We start from the raw sequence: 18,961 nt of genomic DNA, 5'->3' as shown, positions 1-18,961 counted from the left end.
TTGGACTGATAAAATGACTTCGTTTTTTTACCCTGTGACCTAGTTAGAAATACATCTTATAAGGTGACAATATTTCTTACATGTAAAACTAAAACAAGTTTCTCAAAATGATAATTCTTAACACTACTCATGGGTGATGAACTCTGATGTTTTTTGGTTTATTCTTTTTAAAAAATTGCTTGTGACCCACAAAACTGATTTCAAGAGTTGTAATAGGTGGCAATTCTCACTTTGAAGTACACTGGATTGAAGAAACTTTAAGATTTCTTTCTGCTCTATTCTAAAAATTAAAATGTCTACACTTTTCCAAAGTGTCTACATTGGAAACACTAAAAAGCAAAATATAGAACAACAGCCTCAGTCTTGCTGAGTTTGATCTTCCTCAGCTTGTTATCAGTTACAAAAGTCAAATATTCTCCACCTCCAGATGACAAAGTCCTATAGAAAATGTCCCAGATCAGACCCCCGCCCCACCAAGATGCACAGCAGAGGGTAACCTTGGTACTTAGCATCTCTGAACTCCAGTACCCTCATCTGCCACTGTCCCTACCACTCTTATAATCAGTCTATTTTAGGGTCTTCTACTTTTTTAACATTTTTGCCCATTGAATTCAGGAAGTATTCATCCTGTTATTCCACGTACTTTGTTTACACTTAATGACATGAAACACACATATGTTCATGGAATATACATACAATGATACACACATATGTACACAGATATCCAACATACATACAAACAATAGTGGCCTCAGACTTCAGTGTACTCTAGAATTACCTGGAGAGTTTACTAATAAATGGAAATTTTGGAATCCAACTCTGTGGGTCTGGAAGATAGGAGCCAGAGGTCCTACATTCTCAAAAAGCTCCCCCATCGGGCTTCCCTGAGTGGCGCAGTGGTTGAGAGTCCGCCTGCCAATGCAGGGGACACGGGTTCGTGCCCCGGTCCGGGAAGATCCCACATGCTGCGGGGCGGCTAGGCCCGTGAGCCATGGCCGCTGAGCCTGCGCATCCAGAGCCTGTGCTCCACAACGGGAGAGGCCACAGCAGTGAAAGGCCTGCGTACCGCAAAAAAAAAAAAAAAAAAAGCTCCCCCATCAAGGTATTTTTATGCAGATGGTGGACTCACACTCCTTGAAAAACAGTACGACATACATTCTTAAAAGATACTGAATTATGAATATGATCCTTTCTGGTTGAGGACAAGAAAAAATAGTCAAAAGACAATTGAGATTTTGAGTCCAGGGATCTAGGAGAGGAAAGGTAACATTAACAAAAAATAAAGACTTGTGTGTCACAGGAAGATTGCTTTGTAAACTGCTTTATTAATTTCGTATTATGAAAAGAATAATTTTCCTATAACTGGATGAAATTGCCCTGCTGACAGAAAGTTTCACAGAGACAAAGCAATATTCAATTAGAAACTGGTTAAGTGGAAACACCAAAAGGTTTACAGAAAAAGTAAATCAGAAAAACTACAAGCATGTAGAGCAGAGGCCACATTACTGACCTCAGGGATAATCTTAGGATTCAAGGTATAAGGCAAAACTCATAATGATTGTCAGGTTCAGGAGTCTGGTAGCGCAAATGATGCCTCATTTGCTGCTTCTTAGTCTTTCTCCTGATTTCCATCATCTGCCCTACGTGCTTTTCTACATCATCCCCCACTTCATTGTGATCAATATGCCTGCTGGGTATGGCCCATCGAAAATTAGGGACAAGTCGTCTAATCCGTCCCAGCCTGACATTTCCTCCAGGCTTCTGGCATCTACCCCCTCCTAAATCGCGTGATTCCTCTCCATTCTGCAAAGGGGCCTGGTCTCCGCCTTCCTTTTCCTGTTGGGTATTTTCCATGTTGAGATTTTTTACTGCTTGTTCCTCTTTGGACGCCATTGCTCCTAGAAGACAAAAGACAAGAGAATGGACTATTTTCTGGGTGGACTGATCAGCACCGAGGACAGAGGCCCTACTAAGCACCTCTCAAGACTTCCAGCCCCGGATGTAAAGGCTCTTCAAATTTTCGTTTTCCCACCTGAGAGGTTCCTTATGCCCTCTAGGGGGCCCCCAGTCCAAGCTCTCCCCCTCCCTCGCCCAAAACCCACCATTTGCCCTGCCTATCCATGCCCACGTCTCTGCAAGCACCAAAATGGAGGATGGGGTAGGGGGCAGTATTTGGGGCTTCTGAGGGCTATCCACACGTTCCCCCCACATCCCAACTGTCCCCCGCACAGACCTGGGCCTATCCTCGCGGTCTCCTGCTCCTCCCGATTCTTGCTGCAAGTGCGCCGCCGCAACACTTCGACTCGCAGACCTGCAGAGAGTAAGGGTGGGGGAAGGGGGGCTGCTGCATCCGGACGCTCGGCCCCTTCTCAGCCCCGCATCTCCCACCCCCGGCCACCCCCACCCAGCGTCCCCCGCTCCCATCCTCAGCCGCCCCCGCGCCGACCACCATTTTCTACCCCGAGAAGAAAGGGGGCGGGGCGGGGGTGTCGGAAAAGCTCGCTGTGTTGCGAGAAGCAGGCAGTCGCCTCAGGGCCGCGCGGCCCGCCCCCAGAGAAGGCCTACCGTTTTCTGTGGCCAAACGCTAGGCCGCAGGGGGCATGGGGGCTGCGGTCTCCGCCCCGGGGCAACCGGATCCCCGGGGAGGGGTCCGCAGGCCGTGTCCGTTCGCCAACGCCACCTCTGGGGACCCCCCTCCGGGTCCCTTACCTGCTCCTCCCGCGCCTCTTATTTTTGGGGGCCGACCCCGGCCCGCACTCCCGCAGGGACCGAGAAGGCAGCGAGCAACAGCTTGGTCTACCGTTAGAGCGCGGCGAGCGCCAGTCGGCGCTGGCCGTTCACGTGAGGCCTCCGTCACCGCGGGACGCCACGCCTTTGCCACGCCCTCTCCTGCACTACGGGGTCGCGCCGAGCCGGCCGTGCGCACCTCCCCCTGCACCCCGTGTCACTTGTCCAAGCACCGGCCTGGGCCCCGAAGCTCTCCTTTTTTTGTGTGTTCCTGGGCCTTTCTCTAACGGCCGTAGAAGGACAGTATCTTCCCAGGGGGCCATTGGCCATTCCCACTGCTCTTCAGGGGACTTGCCTTTGCCCTCCTCTGCTCCCAGGATACACCCCTCCCCCTTCCAGGATTCAGGCGTAACATTTTAGGGGGTGCAAAACCCCTCTGTACTGAAGATAAATCGCACTTTAATGCAATATTCTCAAAAAACAAAATTAATGCAAGAATATCTATGATGAGCAAGGTGCCCCAAACACCCCACCCCCAAACTGTTGTCCTCCTTGTTACCAATGCCCACTGTTTTCTCGTTTTCTCTATACGCAAATGCATGGTGGGGGCAACAGTAAGTGAATCAAGGAGATGGAGTTGTTTCTAATTATTCTTAACACTTTATTGTTTTGTTCCTGTTTTTGATTAAAAATTCCTTCTATTTATAGTTTACATTAACTTTATTTTTTGTTATGAAAAAATTTCAAACATGCAAAAATAGAATAGTATAATGAAAGGCAATGTACTCGTCACCCAGTGTACACAACAACTGAAAGTGTACTGGAACAACTCATGGCCGATCTTATTTCATCTATATCCTTACCCACTTCCCACCCTTAGAGATTATTTTTGAAGCAAATTCCAGACATAATATCACTTTGTGCATAAGTATTTCAAAGTGCACATCTACAAGGACTCTTTTTTACTGACAATCATAATACCATTATCACACCTAACAATTAATCATCCATTAGTATCATTTAATGTCCAATCCGTGTTCAAATTCCCAATTCTGTTATAGTTTTTTTAACAGTTTGCCTGGACCAGGGTCCAAATAAAACCTGATACCTACTGCTGCTTTCAGGATACTCTCTTTGTCTTTGGTTTTGAGAATTTGACTGTAACGTGTCTTGGTGAGTGTATCCTGCTTTAAATTTGTTGAGCTTCTTGGATGTATTTGTGACTGTCCTTAAATTTTAAAAGTTTTACCCATCATTTCTTCAAATAATCTTTCTTCTTTCTCTCTTTCTCCTTTTTCTTTTTGCTCCTCAGACTTGGTAATTTCAATAGACTTATCTTAAAGTTCCCTGATTCTTTCTGCTGCCTGTCTACATCTGACGTTGAACCTTGCTACTGAATTTTTCATTTCAGCTACTGTACTTTTCAGCTCCAGAATTTCTATTTTTTTTTTTTTTTATAATTTCTTCCTGATATCCCGTTTGGCAAAACATCATTCACCTGGTTTATTTTAGTTCTTTTTCTTTACCATTTTGGTCATATTAAAGGCAGTTGATTTAAAGTCTTTTATATATATATATATATATATATATATATATATATATATTTATTTATTTATTTATTTTTGGCTGTGTTGGGTCTTCGTTGTTGCGCACAGACTTTCTCTAGTTGGGGCAAGCAGGGGCTACTCTTGATTGAGGTGTGCAGGCTTCTCATTGCGGTGACTTCTCTTGTGGTGGAGCACGGGCTCTAGGCACTTGGGCCTCAGTAGTTGTGGCATGCAGGGTCAGTAGTTGTGGCTCGTGGGCTCTAGAGCTCAGGCTCAGTAGTTGTGGTGCATGGGCTTAGTTGCTCCGCGTCATGTGGGATCTTCCCGGACCAGGGCTCGAACCCGTGTCTCCTGCACTGGGAGGCAGATTCTTAACCACTGCACCACCAGGGAAGCCCTGATTTACAGTTTTGAGGGACAGTTTCTATTAATTTTTTTCCTGTGAATAAGCTGTACTTTGTTTGTGTGCCTCATAATTTTTTGTTATTGAAACTGGACATTTTGAATATTACTATGTGGTGACTCTGGAAATCATATTCTTCCCTCTCCCCAAGATTTGTTGTTGCTGGCTATTGGTTTGTGGTTGATTGTTTGTTTAGTGATTTTTTTAAAACAATTTTTGTAAAGTCTGTATTCTTTATCATGTGTGTCAATTAAAGTCTGTTGCCTAAGCTTAGTGGTCAGCTGATGTTTTGACAGTTACTTTAAATACCTGGAGTCAATAAAAGTTAAAGAAGAAGAAAAAAGAAGAAACATTCTCCCAGTCTTTGCAAATTGGTCCTTGCTGGGGAACTCATTCAGTCTTAGCCAGGCCATTTACAACTCTGCATTAGTCTTCACTTCCTACTTGCCTGAGCCTGAAGGACAGCCAAGGTGAAAGCTTTGGGTCTCCTCAGGCTTGTAAAGCACATGCCCACCTTTCCCTTTCATGCCATGTTCTCTCCTTTGGCAGCCATCTCATCTATACTTATATCTTCAATTGCTGTCCATCCACATATGATTCCTGCATTTCCCTCTCTAGCTCAGTCTCTGATCTAAATATCTTGCTGCATTCTTAACTTTCCCACTTGGGTGTACAAAGGTACTGAGAAATCAGGATGGCCCATCATGTTCCCTCCAGAAAGGATCCATTACATGTTGCTCATCCCAGTTAATATCACTACCTGTCACACAGATAATCAGGTGAAACATCTGAGAATCACACTAACACCTCCCTCTATACCCCCAACCCAACTCTCAAATCTTTCATGAGTTCATCTGTTTGTTCATTCATGCATATATTCACTCATCTAGTAGAAAGAGGAATATTGCTGGCTCAAGGGAAAATGGGGATAATCACACAATCAGAGTCCTGGAGTAGGTGATCCATTGCTAGGAGAAGGGCTACCATAGGAAGATTTGTCACTGCAGGGAAAGTAGTGAGCATAGGTGCTGAGGCAGGTAAATTGGTATGTTTGGTGCTGGGGGACATATAGACAATCTCTTCTGTGATAGCATTTATTTTTCCAAAAAAGCAAGAAGCCAAAAGAGCAGTTGAGAATGTTGAGGTGTGAGAGAGTGTTGAAGGTTTGTGCACAGAATAGATGTTGTGCCCCAGTGGTCTCAGATATTGAAGAAGTATACTGACTATGGAAATGTGGTAAAATTGCCTGCTAGGCCTGAGTTTTCTTCCCATATCTTACAATAGCTTTCTTTCTGCTTTGTCTCTCCCCACTTTTCCCACCAGGCTCCCACACTGGTTTTTGTCTTTTTCTGGAACAAGTCATACTCACTCCCACATCAGAGTGTGCTGTTCCGTAGGCTAATATCAAAGGTTCTTCACACACACCCTCAACTCATTCTTATCATCCAAGTCTCAGCTGAAAAGTCACGTCCATAGCATGGCCTTCTCTAGTGACAAAGCATGGCACAGCTCCAGGGATCATCATGTATGGTGTAGTCAAAGTAAGTGATGGTCTTTGAAGTTGTCAAACTGGGTGGCCCTGGAAATCCTTGACTACCTTCTCCATAAATATTATTTTTGATCCCATTTCTCTTTTTTATTTACTTCATGGCATTCTTCACTCACTGAAATTACATTAGTTATTTTTTTATTTCATGTGTATCCAAAAGAGAATGTAAACCCCATAAGGGGAAGGGCCTTTCCTGTCTTAAGGACTCAGTAAACAAGTGCTGCATGTCTCAATTGTTACCTACCAGATACACCAAAACAGAAACATAATTAAAGTTGAATGGCAAAACCAACTGACATTGGAATCAGAGATCACAGTATGCAAAATATTTAAAGAAATCTTGGACATTTGCTATCCAGCAGTTCTCAAACTATAGTGAACATCAGAATCTACCAGAGAAATTGTTCAAAATACAGATTCTTGAACCTCAAACTCCAGGGAAAGGTCTAGGGTAAGGTCTTAAAAGTTGCGATTTTAACAAGAGCCCAGATGACTCTTATAAAAGTGGCCTGTGCTTCATGCTTAGACCAACAAATACCTTTTAAAATGCTGTTTTTCTCATTCTCAGACATAAATTGTAGCAATATTTTCTTAGGTCAGTCTCCCAAGGCAAAAGAAATAAAATCAAAAATAAACAAATGGGACCCAATCAAACATAAACTTTTGCACAGCAAAGGAAACCATAAACAAAATGAAAAGACAACCTACAGACTGGGAGAAAATATTTGCAAATGATGCAACCAACAAGGGATTAATTTCCAAAATATGCTAACAGCTCATACAACTCAATATCAAAACAAACAGCCCAATCAAAAAATGGGTAGAAGACCTAAATAGACATTTCTCTAAAGAAGACATACAGATGGCCAACAGGCACATGAAAAGATGCTCAATATTGCTAATCATTAGAGAAATGCAAATCAAAACTACAACGAGGTATCACCTCACACTGGTTAGAATGGCCATAATCAAAAAGTCTACAAATAATAAATGCTGGAGAGGGTGTAGAGAAAAGGGAGCCCTCCTACACTGTTGGTAGGAATGTAAATTGGTGCAGCCACTATGGAGAACAGTATGGAGGTTCCTTAAAAAACTAAAAATAGAGTTATCATATGATCCAGCAATCCCACTCTTGGATATATATCCGGAAAAGACGAAAACTCTAATTCAAAAAGATACATGCACCCGAATGTTCATAGCAGCACTATTTACAACAGTCAAGACATGGAAGCAACCTAAATGCCCATCAACAGATGAATGGATAAAGAAGATGTGATATATATGTGTGTGTATATATATATATATATATATATATATATATATATATATATAAATGGAATATTACTCAACCATAAAACGAATGAAATAATGCCATTTGCAGCAACATGGATGGACCTAGAGATTATCATACTAAGTGAAGTAAGTCAGACAAAGACATATATTGTGTGATATCACTTACATGTGGAATCTAAAAAATAGTACAAATGAACTTATTTACAAAACAGAAACAGACTCATAGACATAGAAGACAAACTTATGGTTACCAAAGGGGAAAGTGGGGGAAGGGATAAATTGGGAGTATAGGATTAAAAGATGCAAACTACCATATATAAAATAGGTAAACAACAAGGATGTACTGTATAGCACAGGAAACTATATTCAATATCTTGTAATAAACTATAATGGAAAAGAATCTGAAAAAGAATTTATATATATGTACATATATAATGGAATCACTTTGCTGTACACCTGAAACTAACACAATATTGTAAATCAACTATACTTCAATTTTAAAAATGGTGTTTTCCTAGGGGAAATTGCTTCTATACCATTAGTCTGTTACCTATTATGCAGAGTTCTATGATATCTTCAGTTTGACTGCTGGTGTAATTACTGGGAAGCACAGTGTTCATCTAGGACCTCAGGTTGCTTTTCCAGATGGGATCTCATTTAACTCTTGGTAAACAAACTATCAGGGTCCACTGCAACCAATTTTTGTTTTTGAGCTTTTCTTTGAGCATTTCTAAGTATTTTTAAGGATTGCTATTTTATGTTTTCTATTCTTTCTTAGAAATCTTCCTAAGAATGAGGAGAATATTATCTCTTATTTTTAAATAGAGATAATAATAATAGAGATGGTGTGTTCATTCTACCTTGCACACACCACGTGGGACAACTGGGCCCTTTTGTAAAATTAACATATGGGATCTTATTGATCTTATTTTTTCTATATCTTGAGACATTTTGCTATTCATCATCCTAAGAATTATTTTATTGTTAGCTAATTATTCCCAGGTATACTAAAAAGACTAAAAAAATTGAGATAATGCAAGAATGATGGACTAGCTTACATTAAGAATGACGCAATACTGAAACAAGTCATATCACATCACCATTTAGTTTTTTACTGCATTGTCCAAAGTATTACACTATCTTTCAAGAAGGTATAAAAGAAGTCAAAAGACTCCATCTTTGCATTTATTTAATCCAGCTTTCACTGAACACAGGTGGGATTTTTTTTTTCCATTTTCTTCCCATACAGACGGAAATTGAGAGAGGAATTCATTTTATGGTTATTAAATCAGAAGATGTAAGTACAGTGACAGCAATATCAAACTGTGAGTCTTCAAACGACAGTATCTTAGATGAACTTTCTCAAACTCAAAAATCAACCAGTGAATAATGTACTTCTAAGGACCAAAATGATAAATGGTGTTCTCCATCAGTTTGACACTAGTCATACAATATGTTGTGACAAGAACTAGAAATGCCGTTTTGCTCAAAGGACATGGGGAAACTTTCTGTCATCTTTATGATATCATATATTTAATATATATCCAACATTTAATCAGTAAGTTTCTAAGTAGACAAATGCTGAAATCAGGTAATTAGAAGGAAATAGATCATGTATAAGTGGAAAAAAGTCATTGGATTCATCATTCTAATTGGTGTTCATCAATCTAAAAATGAAAATGTTTTGCAACTATGGAGCAAGACAATGGCTGTCTTCCCTTAAATGAAATTATGAGCTGTCAAAGTTTTGAAAAATTTTGTTTTGATGATTTAAGTACAAGATGAACCAGAGTGGTGGTAAGACAGAATTTATTGGGGATGTAAGTGAGATAGAAGTGAAGAATCGGTATCTACAAGATGTATATATTCCAGATTCAGGCATGAGAGTTGATGAGTAAGTTACATTCACAGGATGATGGCTATTTGTGTATACCTATATTCAAAGCCAGGAAAGTGAGGAATAAAATTTGGGTTTGATATGTTTAAATTCTTGTTAAATGTTCTGATTTAGTTGTCCTCTGTTATCCCTTTTCTTTTCACTCCTGTAAATTATTCATAAATTGACTTAATACACAAAACATCAAATGAGTATTTTGTATCCAGAAGGTGATGATGATTTTGTCTTGGTATTCTTTTTTTTAATATATTTATTTATTTGGCTGCTCCAGGTTTTAGTTGTGGCATACGGGATCTAGTTCCCCGACGAGGGATCAAACCTGGGCCTCCTGCACTGGGAGCACAGAGTCTTAACCACTGGACCACCAGAGAAGTCCCTTGTCCTGGTATTCTGAGTGGTAACATTCTTGAGTGGCTAGGAGAACTCAATATTTTTATCTTGTTTAATCAATGCGGCTGGTGGGAGTGACCTCTCCAAAGTGCCTTTATGATGGGAACCCCTGACTCTCATTTCAGTGTTCTACTTAGCCGAGTCAATAACACACTGTGTGCTTCCTTATCAGCTTCTGTGCCTCAAGATCAAAGTTCACAAACTTTTCTGATGCTAAATCTAGAAGTCAAAATAAGACAACTGGAGAGCTTATGAAATAGAGGGGTGGGGGAGATTTTCTTCTCCTATCCTAGACTCGACTGGAGATCCTTCAATTAAATGCAAATGATATAATGACATTCCTTTTTTTAAATTTATTTTTTTTGGCTGTGTTGGGTCTTTGTTTCTGCACGCGGGCTTTCTCTAGTTGCGGCGAGCTGGGGCTACTCTTCATTGCGGTGCACAGGTTTCTCATTGCAGTGGCTTCTCTTGTTGCAGAGCACGGGCTCTAGGCGCACGGGCTTCAGTAGTTGTGGCACTCGGGCTCAGCAGTTGTGGCTCACGGGCTCTAGAGCGCAGGCTCAGTAGCTGTGGCAAACGGGCTTAGTTGCTCCGTGACATGTGGGATCTTCCCGGACCAGGGATCGAACCCATGTATGCTGCATTGGCAGGCGGATTCTTAACCACTGCGCCACCAGGGAAGTCCCTATAATAACATTCTTTCTCCAGGACTCCATCAGGCAGCCAATTCTAACATAACAAATTGGCACAGAAACTCACGTGGGCAGGTAATGAATTTGCATGCATATCCCTTTATTGTTACATTTTCAAGTATTCCCTCTAGTAGTCAAGCTTTTCAGTTCATGTCCAGGACACCTCTTTTAAGAAGGGAAGAGTCAAAGTGGGAAGCAAATTGGCATCTCCTGAAGTGCCCCACTAGGTGCCCAACACTGGTGGTTTAAAAATGAGGAAGGCTGAGGGTCAGAGCAGTTAAATATCATTCCCAGGCCCCACAGTTAGTAAAAGGCTGAGGAGATCTTCTCACCAAGGGTTGTCTGAATCTAGTGACCATAGTCTCGCCACTCTCCCACTTGGACTTCTCTTTTAGATGGTAGCCTTGCAAGGATGAGGAATGATTGAGCTTATGCTTTTTTGGGTAGGGGAATCCGTGCTGAGTGGTACAGGTTACCAGGGGATTTATCTTCCTCCAGTTGAAGATTTCTGATAGATACACAGGATTAGAGCTCATGTAAGAAGTCTGGAATGAAATGTGAATTGGAGCCTGCGTACCTTGATCCCATTAGGTGCCTAACACATGCATGGTGGCCATGTTCTACTTTACTCTTTCTGAGTCTCATTACTCTCTCTGCAAACTGAAGTTGCTGGACTAGGTAACTGCTAAGGTCCCTTTCTGCTCTGTTTTCATAAGGGCTAAAGATGGCCACTTAATAGTTTTTGGATGCTGCAAAGTGAGTCAGAGTTCCTCATCAACTGCCCCATCCCTCCTTGTAGGCTGCACTTCAGCCATATCAGACTGTCTCCTGGCTGTGTACCCCAAGCACATTGGGTACATTTCCTCTTCCATGCCCTGTGCATAGCCAGGAATGCCCATATATGTATTCCACTTCCTCTCACAATCCTACTCTTCCTGTACGATTTAGCTCAAAGCCCATCTCCTCTGATGATTTTGACTGGCATTGCCTGGCACACAATATTTTCTCAAGAAGGGCATGACAAAAGAATGAGGCCACTAACCAGTGAAGGTTTCATATTCTTAATGCATAAAAAACAATAAATATCAGAAAAGGTGGTTAATTATATCAGTAATTAGGGAAATGGAGGTGAAAACAACAGAAAGCAATATTTCAGAGTCATCAGTTGAGGAAGACTTATTTTAAAATTCTCTAAATACCAAAGTTCTGGTTTATTTTTGTTTTATTTTTTTGTTAGGAGTATGATGTATAAATTGAGAATTTTCACCCACTGCTGGTGGCAGTTTAAAAAGGTGCAAACATTTGGGGGAACAATTTTATAATTTCAAGTAGAGCTTATTCATGTCCTAAGACTCAGACATTTCATGCTTAGGCACATAACAGCTGGAAACTCATACACACGTACATACATATATTCATAAAACACTATACCATTTAAGGAATAGTGCAAGTATTTCGTAACAATTTTCAAGGCCACATAGCTTGGTAAGAGGCATTACAGGGATTCTAACCCTGATTTTTCTCATTCTACACTAGCACGCTGACTCCCCCGCAGACAGTCAGTCACCTTCTAGGGCTCATGTAAACTTATTCGATGTGAAAACTCTGCTAGAATCTTGCAGTTGTAAAGGACAGGGACACTAAGTAGGCAGTTGTATAGATAAGTTTAGGGCTGAACAGAGAGAGAGAGGTGTGAAATAGGAGTTTGAATACAGGTTGCCAGTGCCTGGCACATAGAGATTGCTCATAAATATGTAGTGAAAGGATGAATGAAATGTCAGTTTTGGAACGATCAGCCTCTGGCAGTGATCATACATCTTTACAACTTTTACCTAATTGTATATGAGATAGAGGCTTGTTTCATACTTCCAGTTTTAGAACCTGCTTTGTAAAAATTATTTTTAAAAATGTTTATACTTTTGACAACGTGAAATATGGACTTTGGGTAATAAAGGGTGTATAGATATAGGTTTATTGATTGTGACAAATGTAGCACTCTGAGGTGGGATATTGACAGTAGGAGGGGAATTGTGTGGGTTTGTGGGAGCAAGGGGTACATGGGAACTCTCTGTACTTTCTGCTCAATTTTTCCTTGAACCTAAAACTGCTCTACAAAATAAAGCCTATTTAAACAAACAAAAATCTTTATTGCTTTGGTTTTCTTTCCTTGCTAAAAAAATATTATATGCTTGGGGAAAATTTAGAAAGTAGAGGTCTTCACCAGCTGGTGAGGAGAACTGGAATTGCAACTTGAACCTCACAGTTGAGGACAACAGATTAGGTGGGGATGAGGGAGCACCAGGGGTTCCCTTAAACCCACTTGATGGACTTTTCTGGATGTGAAATGTGGCACAAGACCCTGTGCTTCCACTGCTATTACCTGTGCAGTCTCTGATCCTGTCTGATAAGTAAAATTTGGGATGATGCTATACGTAGTTTCTAATTTGCTTCCTCCCCAGCCCCTTCACTATTAATTATGGACATATTTTCAGAAAAGTAAATCTCTCTCTACAACAAAAAATTTGCAAATAAATTTAAGACCAAATTCAAACCTCCTGTTTTAAAATGTTATTTTTATTATAATTATGTAAGTAGTAAATCTTGGATGTAAGATAAATTCGAACAACACGGAAGTGTATATAACATCTATATTTCGCCGCAACCCTGGAAATATCCATTGCTGTAATTTGGTGTATGTATAATTTATATATATTGTATGTTATATGAAGAGCTGTATAGAAAGACCTTTTCGTAGGAGAACATCCTCCACACCCAGCCACCTGAAAATACTGAGTTCAGTGTTTGTTCACTGTCCTGGCAATGCAGAAGAGTCAGAAAAACTAAAGGCTGAGCATTTCTTATCTTCATCAACTTTTAGACCTTGAACTCTCTATTTTCTTTACAAGGCCTTTCCTTTTCAAAATTAATACGAACTGGCTTATGTTTCTCCTTCCAATGAATAGCTAAACAAATATACCAAAAATCCTTCCCTACAAATCAATATTCCTAAGCCACATCCTCCCCTCTCTCCACATTTTCATAAACAACAAACTTCTCAAAGCAGGGGGAACTATATTCACTGTCTCCACTTTCTAACCTCCCTGTCATTCCTCAACCCACCCCTGTCTATTGCCTCTCCATTCAGCTGAATCTGCTCTCAACAAGGTCACCAATGGCATCATTGTTGTAAAACCCAAAGGAGTTCCTTTCAGCCCTTATCTATATAAATGAGCCCATGTTTCTGATGAAAACAAGACATGCTCCTTGATTTTGGTTGTTGTTAAAAACAAATCACAGACTTACAGAAAATTTGCTGGTATAAAACAAAGAATCCCCTGCCCCACCCCCTTCCCTGGACCATATGAGAGCAAGTTGCCAACACGATGCCCCATAGCTCCCAAATACTTTAGAGTGTATGTCTTACAGACAAGACCATTCTCCTATATAACCAGAAGACAACCATCAAAATCATGAAATTATCATTAATAAAATGTATCACAAGCTAATCCTCAGACCCTGTTCAAGTTTTGCCAGTTGTCTTAACGATGTCTTTCATAGCAAAAGGATCCAGGACAGAATCTTGTACTGTGGTGTCTCTTTAGTTTTCCACAGTCTAGCAAAGTTCCTCCGTTTTGTCTTGACTTTCATGACCTCGACATTTTTGAAGACTGTGGGCCGGTTATTTCATACCCTTTTCTCCCTCCCTTCCCCTTCCATTGCCTGCTGCCTTGAGACTTTCAGAGCTACAGTTCTAGATCTGACCACCAGGGGGGTATCTATCAACACTGACTACATTTTACAAAGGAAAAGCCATGATTTTCTTTTTTTTCCTACCCTTATTACAGTGACTCACCAAACTGTTTGCTAATTCCTTTCTACTTTCCAGGTCTGTTTTGTGTATGACCTCTCTGGCATGTGACTGATTTGAACCAACACTTCACCTAAGAAATTATATAAATGGCAAATCGGTACATGAAAAGGTGATCAACATTATTCGTCAATATGGAAATGTAAATTAAAGTTACAGTGAGATATCACTACACCCCTATGAGAATGGCCAAAATTAAAAATGCTGACCATACTAAGCACTGACGATATTGTGGAGGATCAAACCCTCATACACTGCTGATGGGAATGAAAAATGGTATAACCACTTCAGAACCAGTTTGGTAATTTCTTACAACATTAATCTTACATCTACCATATGCTCCAGCCATTGAACCCCTAAGTATTTACCCTACAGAAAGAAAGCATGTGTCCCTGTAAAGACTTAAACCCAAATGTTCATACCAGTTTTATTTAAAAGAGCTTCATGTTGGAAACAACCTCATATCCCTCACCAGGTTAATGGATAAAACAAACTGTGATATATCTGTATAATAGAATACTACTCAGCAATAAAAAGAAACTATCTATACAGGCAACAAATGGGTAAATCTAGAAATAGGCTGAATGAAAGAAGCTAGGAAAAAAGTACATTCTATACAATTCTATTTACATAAAATCACAATGAAATTAATTAATAGTGACAGAAGTTCAGTGGTTGCCTGGGAACAGGAAAGGTCCAGGGGAGGAAGTTGGAGGCCAGAGGCAGGTGGGTGGGAGATTACAAAGGGGCACGAGGAAGTTCATTATCTCTGCTGTAGTGTTGGTTTCATGATGTAGACATATACAAAACCGTATTAAAGCATACAGTTCAAATGTGTGCCATGTATTGTATGTCAATCATAGGTCAATAAAGCATTTAAAATATATTTTTCTAAGTCTTTGATGCAATTAAAATAACCAGGAGAACAATACCCATCAATATGCTCTTATCATATTAATAGGTCCACACCATGTCTCACCAAATTCATCTACACCACATATTACCAAAATAGAAATCATCTTTTGCAATGAGGTATGTTGAAATATTTAGTGAAAGTTGATGCACATGTCCTTCTGAAGTACAGACTAAAACTATTATTTCTTGGAAAATAATCATAAAGATATTTTAGAATATCCGGTTATTTTAGGGGATATGGCTGAATATTATTATAATAGGGAAGCTCTAGAGTAATTATTATTTTTCAAAATACTAAATCCTCATAACTGACATTTTATACTAACACTTGGAAACTTTTTGGCATTTAAACATTTTGTTACGCAATGGATAAAAATGTGGTGATCAGGGAAGAATCCATGGTACAATCACAGATTGCTAGGAAAAACAACGTAGCATATTTCTTTTGTTTTTTTAGAAACTGTTTATTTTCCATCAACCTATTTTCATTTTGAGTTTGTGGAAGAACAGTTTCAGACCACTCAGTGGTTGTTCCTACCCACTCGGTGGCCTGAGCAGTGGGAGCTGCAGACCAGTCTTCAGTGGCAGGCTGAGCACTCCAGTCTTCAGTGGGGAACTGCTGAATAGGCACAGAAGGCACCTGCACACCTTCAGACCAGTCCGCCACCTCAGGCTGAGTAGCAGTGAACTCAGGAGCTGGAGCAGCCCATTCATCTTGAAATTCCTCCTTGGCCACAGCCTTCTCAGCTGCCGCCTGCTCTTCCTTTTCAATCTCTTCAGGATCTCTGTAGAAGTAGAGATCAGGCATGACCTCCCATGGGTGTTCACGGGAGATGGTGCCACGCATGCGCAGAACTTCCCAGGCAAGCATCCACCACATCAGACCCACTGAGTGAGCTCCCTTGTTGTTGCATGGGATGGCAATGCCCACATATCGCAGAGGAGAGTCTGCGTTACACAGAGCAATGGTAGTCAGGTTAGCATAAGAGGCCCCAGTGAGAGGCTGGTGGTCAGCCCTGGGATCAGTAATCACTAGAAGTCTTGGCTCCCGGAACGCTGCCTGGATCTGGTTAGTGAAGGTTCCAGGAGTGAAGCAGCCAGTAATAGGAGTGGCTCCAGTGGCAGCAGCAAACTTCAGCCCAGCTCGCTGGCCAGTATTCCTGGAGGATATGACACTGACATCAGCTGGGTTTTCAATGGCAACAATGGCACGAGCCTCCAACAGAAGCTTCTCCCAGGTTCCCTTCAGATTTATGATGTAGATGCCATCACTTTTCCTTTTGTAGATGTACTGCTCCATTTGGAAGTCAAGGTTGGTGCCACCTAAGTGGGTTTCTGCTGCAAGGAATTTGAGGACATCCTTCTCCTTCATTTGCAGGACATCAAGACTCCGGACATTGTGAAAGTTTCCCTTTAAGTTCCGATGGGAATACAGAACAACGCCGTATGGACCCCTGTCTGGCTGGCACGGAAAAGGCAATTGCATATTTCAATACCCATCTGACAGACATACGTGAGAATCACTGACTATTATTTACACAGTTAGAAAATATATATGTAAACTTATTGCAAATGCATATTAAACATCAAGCAGCTCCCTCAAGCTATAGAATTCATTGCTTTTGCACAAATAAGGCATTTCTAAGATGGGCCTCAGGACTACTACAAAGCAAGTAGCTGCTGATGGAATGACATTCCACCTGCTAAACCTCTTTCCCACGAGATCAAAGTAGCTTCTCTACTTTTAGGCTAGAATCTCACAGGAGCTATTTTATAACATGCTTTTGTCCAGATCTATGAACTCACTAGAGCCAGGCGTCATATTCCACCAGGAAGTGAAGTGTTGTGGTTTCCTGAAGACTGCTGCCCTTGAATCGGGAGTAGAAGCTCCAGCAGCCATCAGGACACATGCTCAGAACCTGCCCCCTTCAGACACCTGATATGACCAAGGCCACCGGCATGAGAAGCTGCACAGGGAGAGACAGATCCAGCAATTACCATGCTTTACTGGTAACTGTGTGCCCTGCACCGCGCTAGGCACTGGGTTAGTGACATAGACAGTGAAACAACTGAGCAGTGATCCTAACTACCAGATGTTACAATGGGTTTCTCACCAGGGCCTTTTTCTTTTTCTTTCCTCATCTCTCCCCCAACAACGAAGTTGATAATAAATAAGAAGTGGCCAAACATTCATGATCCCACAATAACCACAGGACTATAGGCTTACTCATGTGTTATCACTGAATGTTCACAGCGATCCTGTGGGGAAAGCACTGTTATCCCCATTTTACAGAGGGGAAAGCTGAGGCTTAGAGTCGTTACCTGTGTCACCTCCCGCGCCCCTGCCTTTAGAAGGAAAGTGGCTCCAGGACACCCCTGGAGCAGGACACCGCACCCACTGGGGCTGGGCGGGACCCCAATGGCTTTACCTACGAGACAGCGGAGGCACCTAGCCCCAAAGCGGGAAAGAGGCGACTTGGAAGCGGATCCCTTTGTCTCCCCACACCCTAGGGCGGTCCAGCCACCACCGCCGGGACGCACACCCTCAGCTGAGTCCCAAACACCTGAAGGCGGGACCTGTGCTACTCATCAGGTCACGTCAGTCTCTGCAGAAAAGTCGTCACGGTCGCCTTATTGACGTCAGGTTTCCATGGCAACCGCGAGGCGCAGGCTAATCCCCCACACCGGAAATGCCTCTTGCACACTCCTCCACTCCCTGGATTTCGGTGAAAGCAGAGGACCTTAGCTCTGGCTACCACCAGAGAAAGCATACTAATTAGAGGCACTAGACTGGGATCCGGAAAATTGGCGAACTCTGCCCAGGCCGATGGAAAAAAACGTCCCTGTTGTCAGGAATATGTTTGCTTTAAAGAGACAAGAGCGGAGTTACTCTCAGTATACAGAGACCCAGGGAAATATCCTAGGATTCTTGGAGATGAGCTAGCCCTCAGAGGGCTAACAGAAGTTCGTCATCTATGGTAGAACATTAAGAGAATGTCTATAATCGTGTGATTGAATGATCTAGGAAGTTGGAAAAAAGTCACTTATTTATTTATATATTTATTAAGTCATTTAAAGAAACATTCAGAGGTGCTTCAGGGAGGCAGGCCTAGAAAAATATAATCATTTAATAGGCAGAAAGAAACCTAGTCAATTCCCCATACAATTGGTTTCTGTTGGGGAAATTCTTATTCTCCATTCCTGATGTTTTCTTCCATGAGGAGGGACATCCATGACCAAAATACTTCTAGCCTCTCTGTAATTCACTTCTCTATTGTGGGAATCACTTACCTGATGAGTGACTTTGGAAGGAGGGACACACAGCCCATACCCTTTCCCTTCAAAATTCTTGAAGCAAGCTGCCTTTATAGAGCACATGTTTACTCTGTTCTCAGGGGTGAGTCTAACAATAGATCCACAGCTCTTCTCCCCTTTTCTGAGTCTTGCTGGCTCCCCAACTTTTCCTATGATCCGTTACAAAATGCTTGTGTCTTTAAGGGGTCCCCCAAACATACCTTTTATCCACATCTGGGCTCTAACTCAAGAACTATGACAAAAGAATAAAAAGAACAAAACATCAATTCTATTACTTATAAAGGTGATATTGGAGAAAATGACTTAGATTTGCAGGCAATTGGGCTTCTTTTTTAATAAACCCCAGAATCATACTGACTTGACCA

General features: G+C 41.5%; 2 protein-coding genes across 3 annotated transcripts; both read right to left on the bottom strand.

The window, feature by feature from the left end:
• Positions 1–1,295: 1,295 nt before the first annotated feature.
• BEX4 (brain expressed X-linked 4) lies at positions 1,296–2,866 on the bottom strand. 2 transcript variants are annotated; one of them, XM_073799705.1, is made up of 3 exons: positions 2,566–2,672; positions 2,234–2,311; positions 1,296–1,898 (listed from the first exon to the last, which is right to left on the bottom strand). In XM_073799705.1, exon 3 carries the CDS (start codon positions 1,891–1,893, stop codon positions 1,531–1,533), a length of 363 nt encoding a protein of 120 aa, XP_073655806.1. In that variant the 5' UTR covers positions 1,894–1,898; positions 2,234–2,311; positions 2,566–2,672; the 3' UTR covers positions 1,296–1,530. The 2 variants fall into 2 exon arrangements, with proteins under 2 accessions (XP_073655806.1, XP_033705366.1); XM_033849475.2 differs by lacking the exon at positions 2,566–2,672 and adding an exon at positions 2,710–2,866 and having other exon boundaries at positions 1,297–1,898.
• Positions 2,867–15,624: 12,758 nt separating this feature from the next.
• On the bottom strand, positions 15,625–16,782 carry LOC101326852 (small ribosomal subunit protein uS2-like). Its single transcript, XM_033849280.2, has one exon. It carries the CDS (start codon positions 16,765–16,767, stop codon positions 15,640–15,642), a length of 1,128 nt encoding a protein of 375 aa, XP_033705171.1. The 5' UTR covers positions 16,768–16,782; the 3' UTR covers positions 15,625–15,639.
• Positions 16,783–18,961: the final 2,179 nt, after the last annotated feature.

This window comes from Tursiops truncatus, chromosome X (assembly GCF_011762595.2).
Source record: "Tursiops truncatus isolate mTurTru1 chromosome X, mTurTru1.mat.Y, whole genome shotgun sequence".
Classification (NCBI taxonomy): Eukaryota; Metazoa; Chordata; class Mammalia; order Artiodactyla; family Delphinidae; genus Tursiops; species Tursiops truncatus.
Note: the sequence above shows the minus strand (reverse complement) of the source record. Positions and strands in the feature narration are given on the sequence as shown.

Bases quoted from the DNA above. Each gene is read 5' to 3' on its own strand.
- LOC101326852 (XM_033849280.2), bottom strand. From the start codon at position 16,767: ATGCAATTGCCTTTTCCGTGCCAGCCAGACAGGGGTCCATACGGCGTT.
- BEX4 (XM_033849475.2), bottom strand. From the start codon at position 1,893: ATGGCGTCCAAAGAGGAACAAGCAGTAAAAAATCTCAACATGGAAAAT.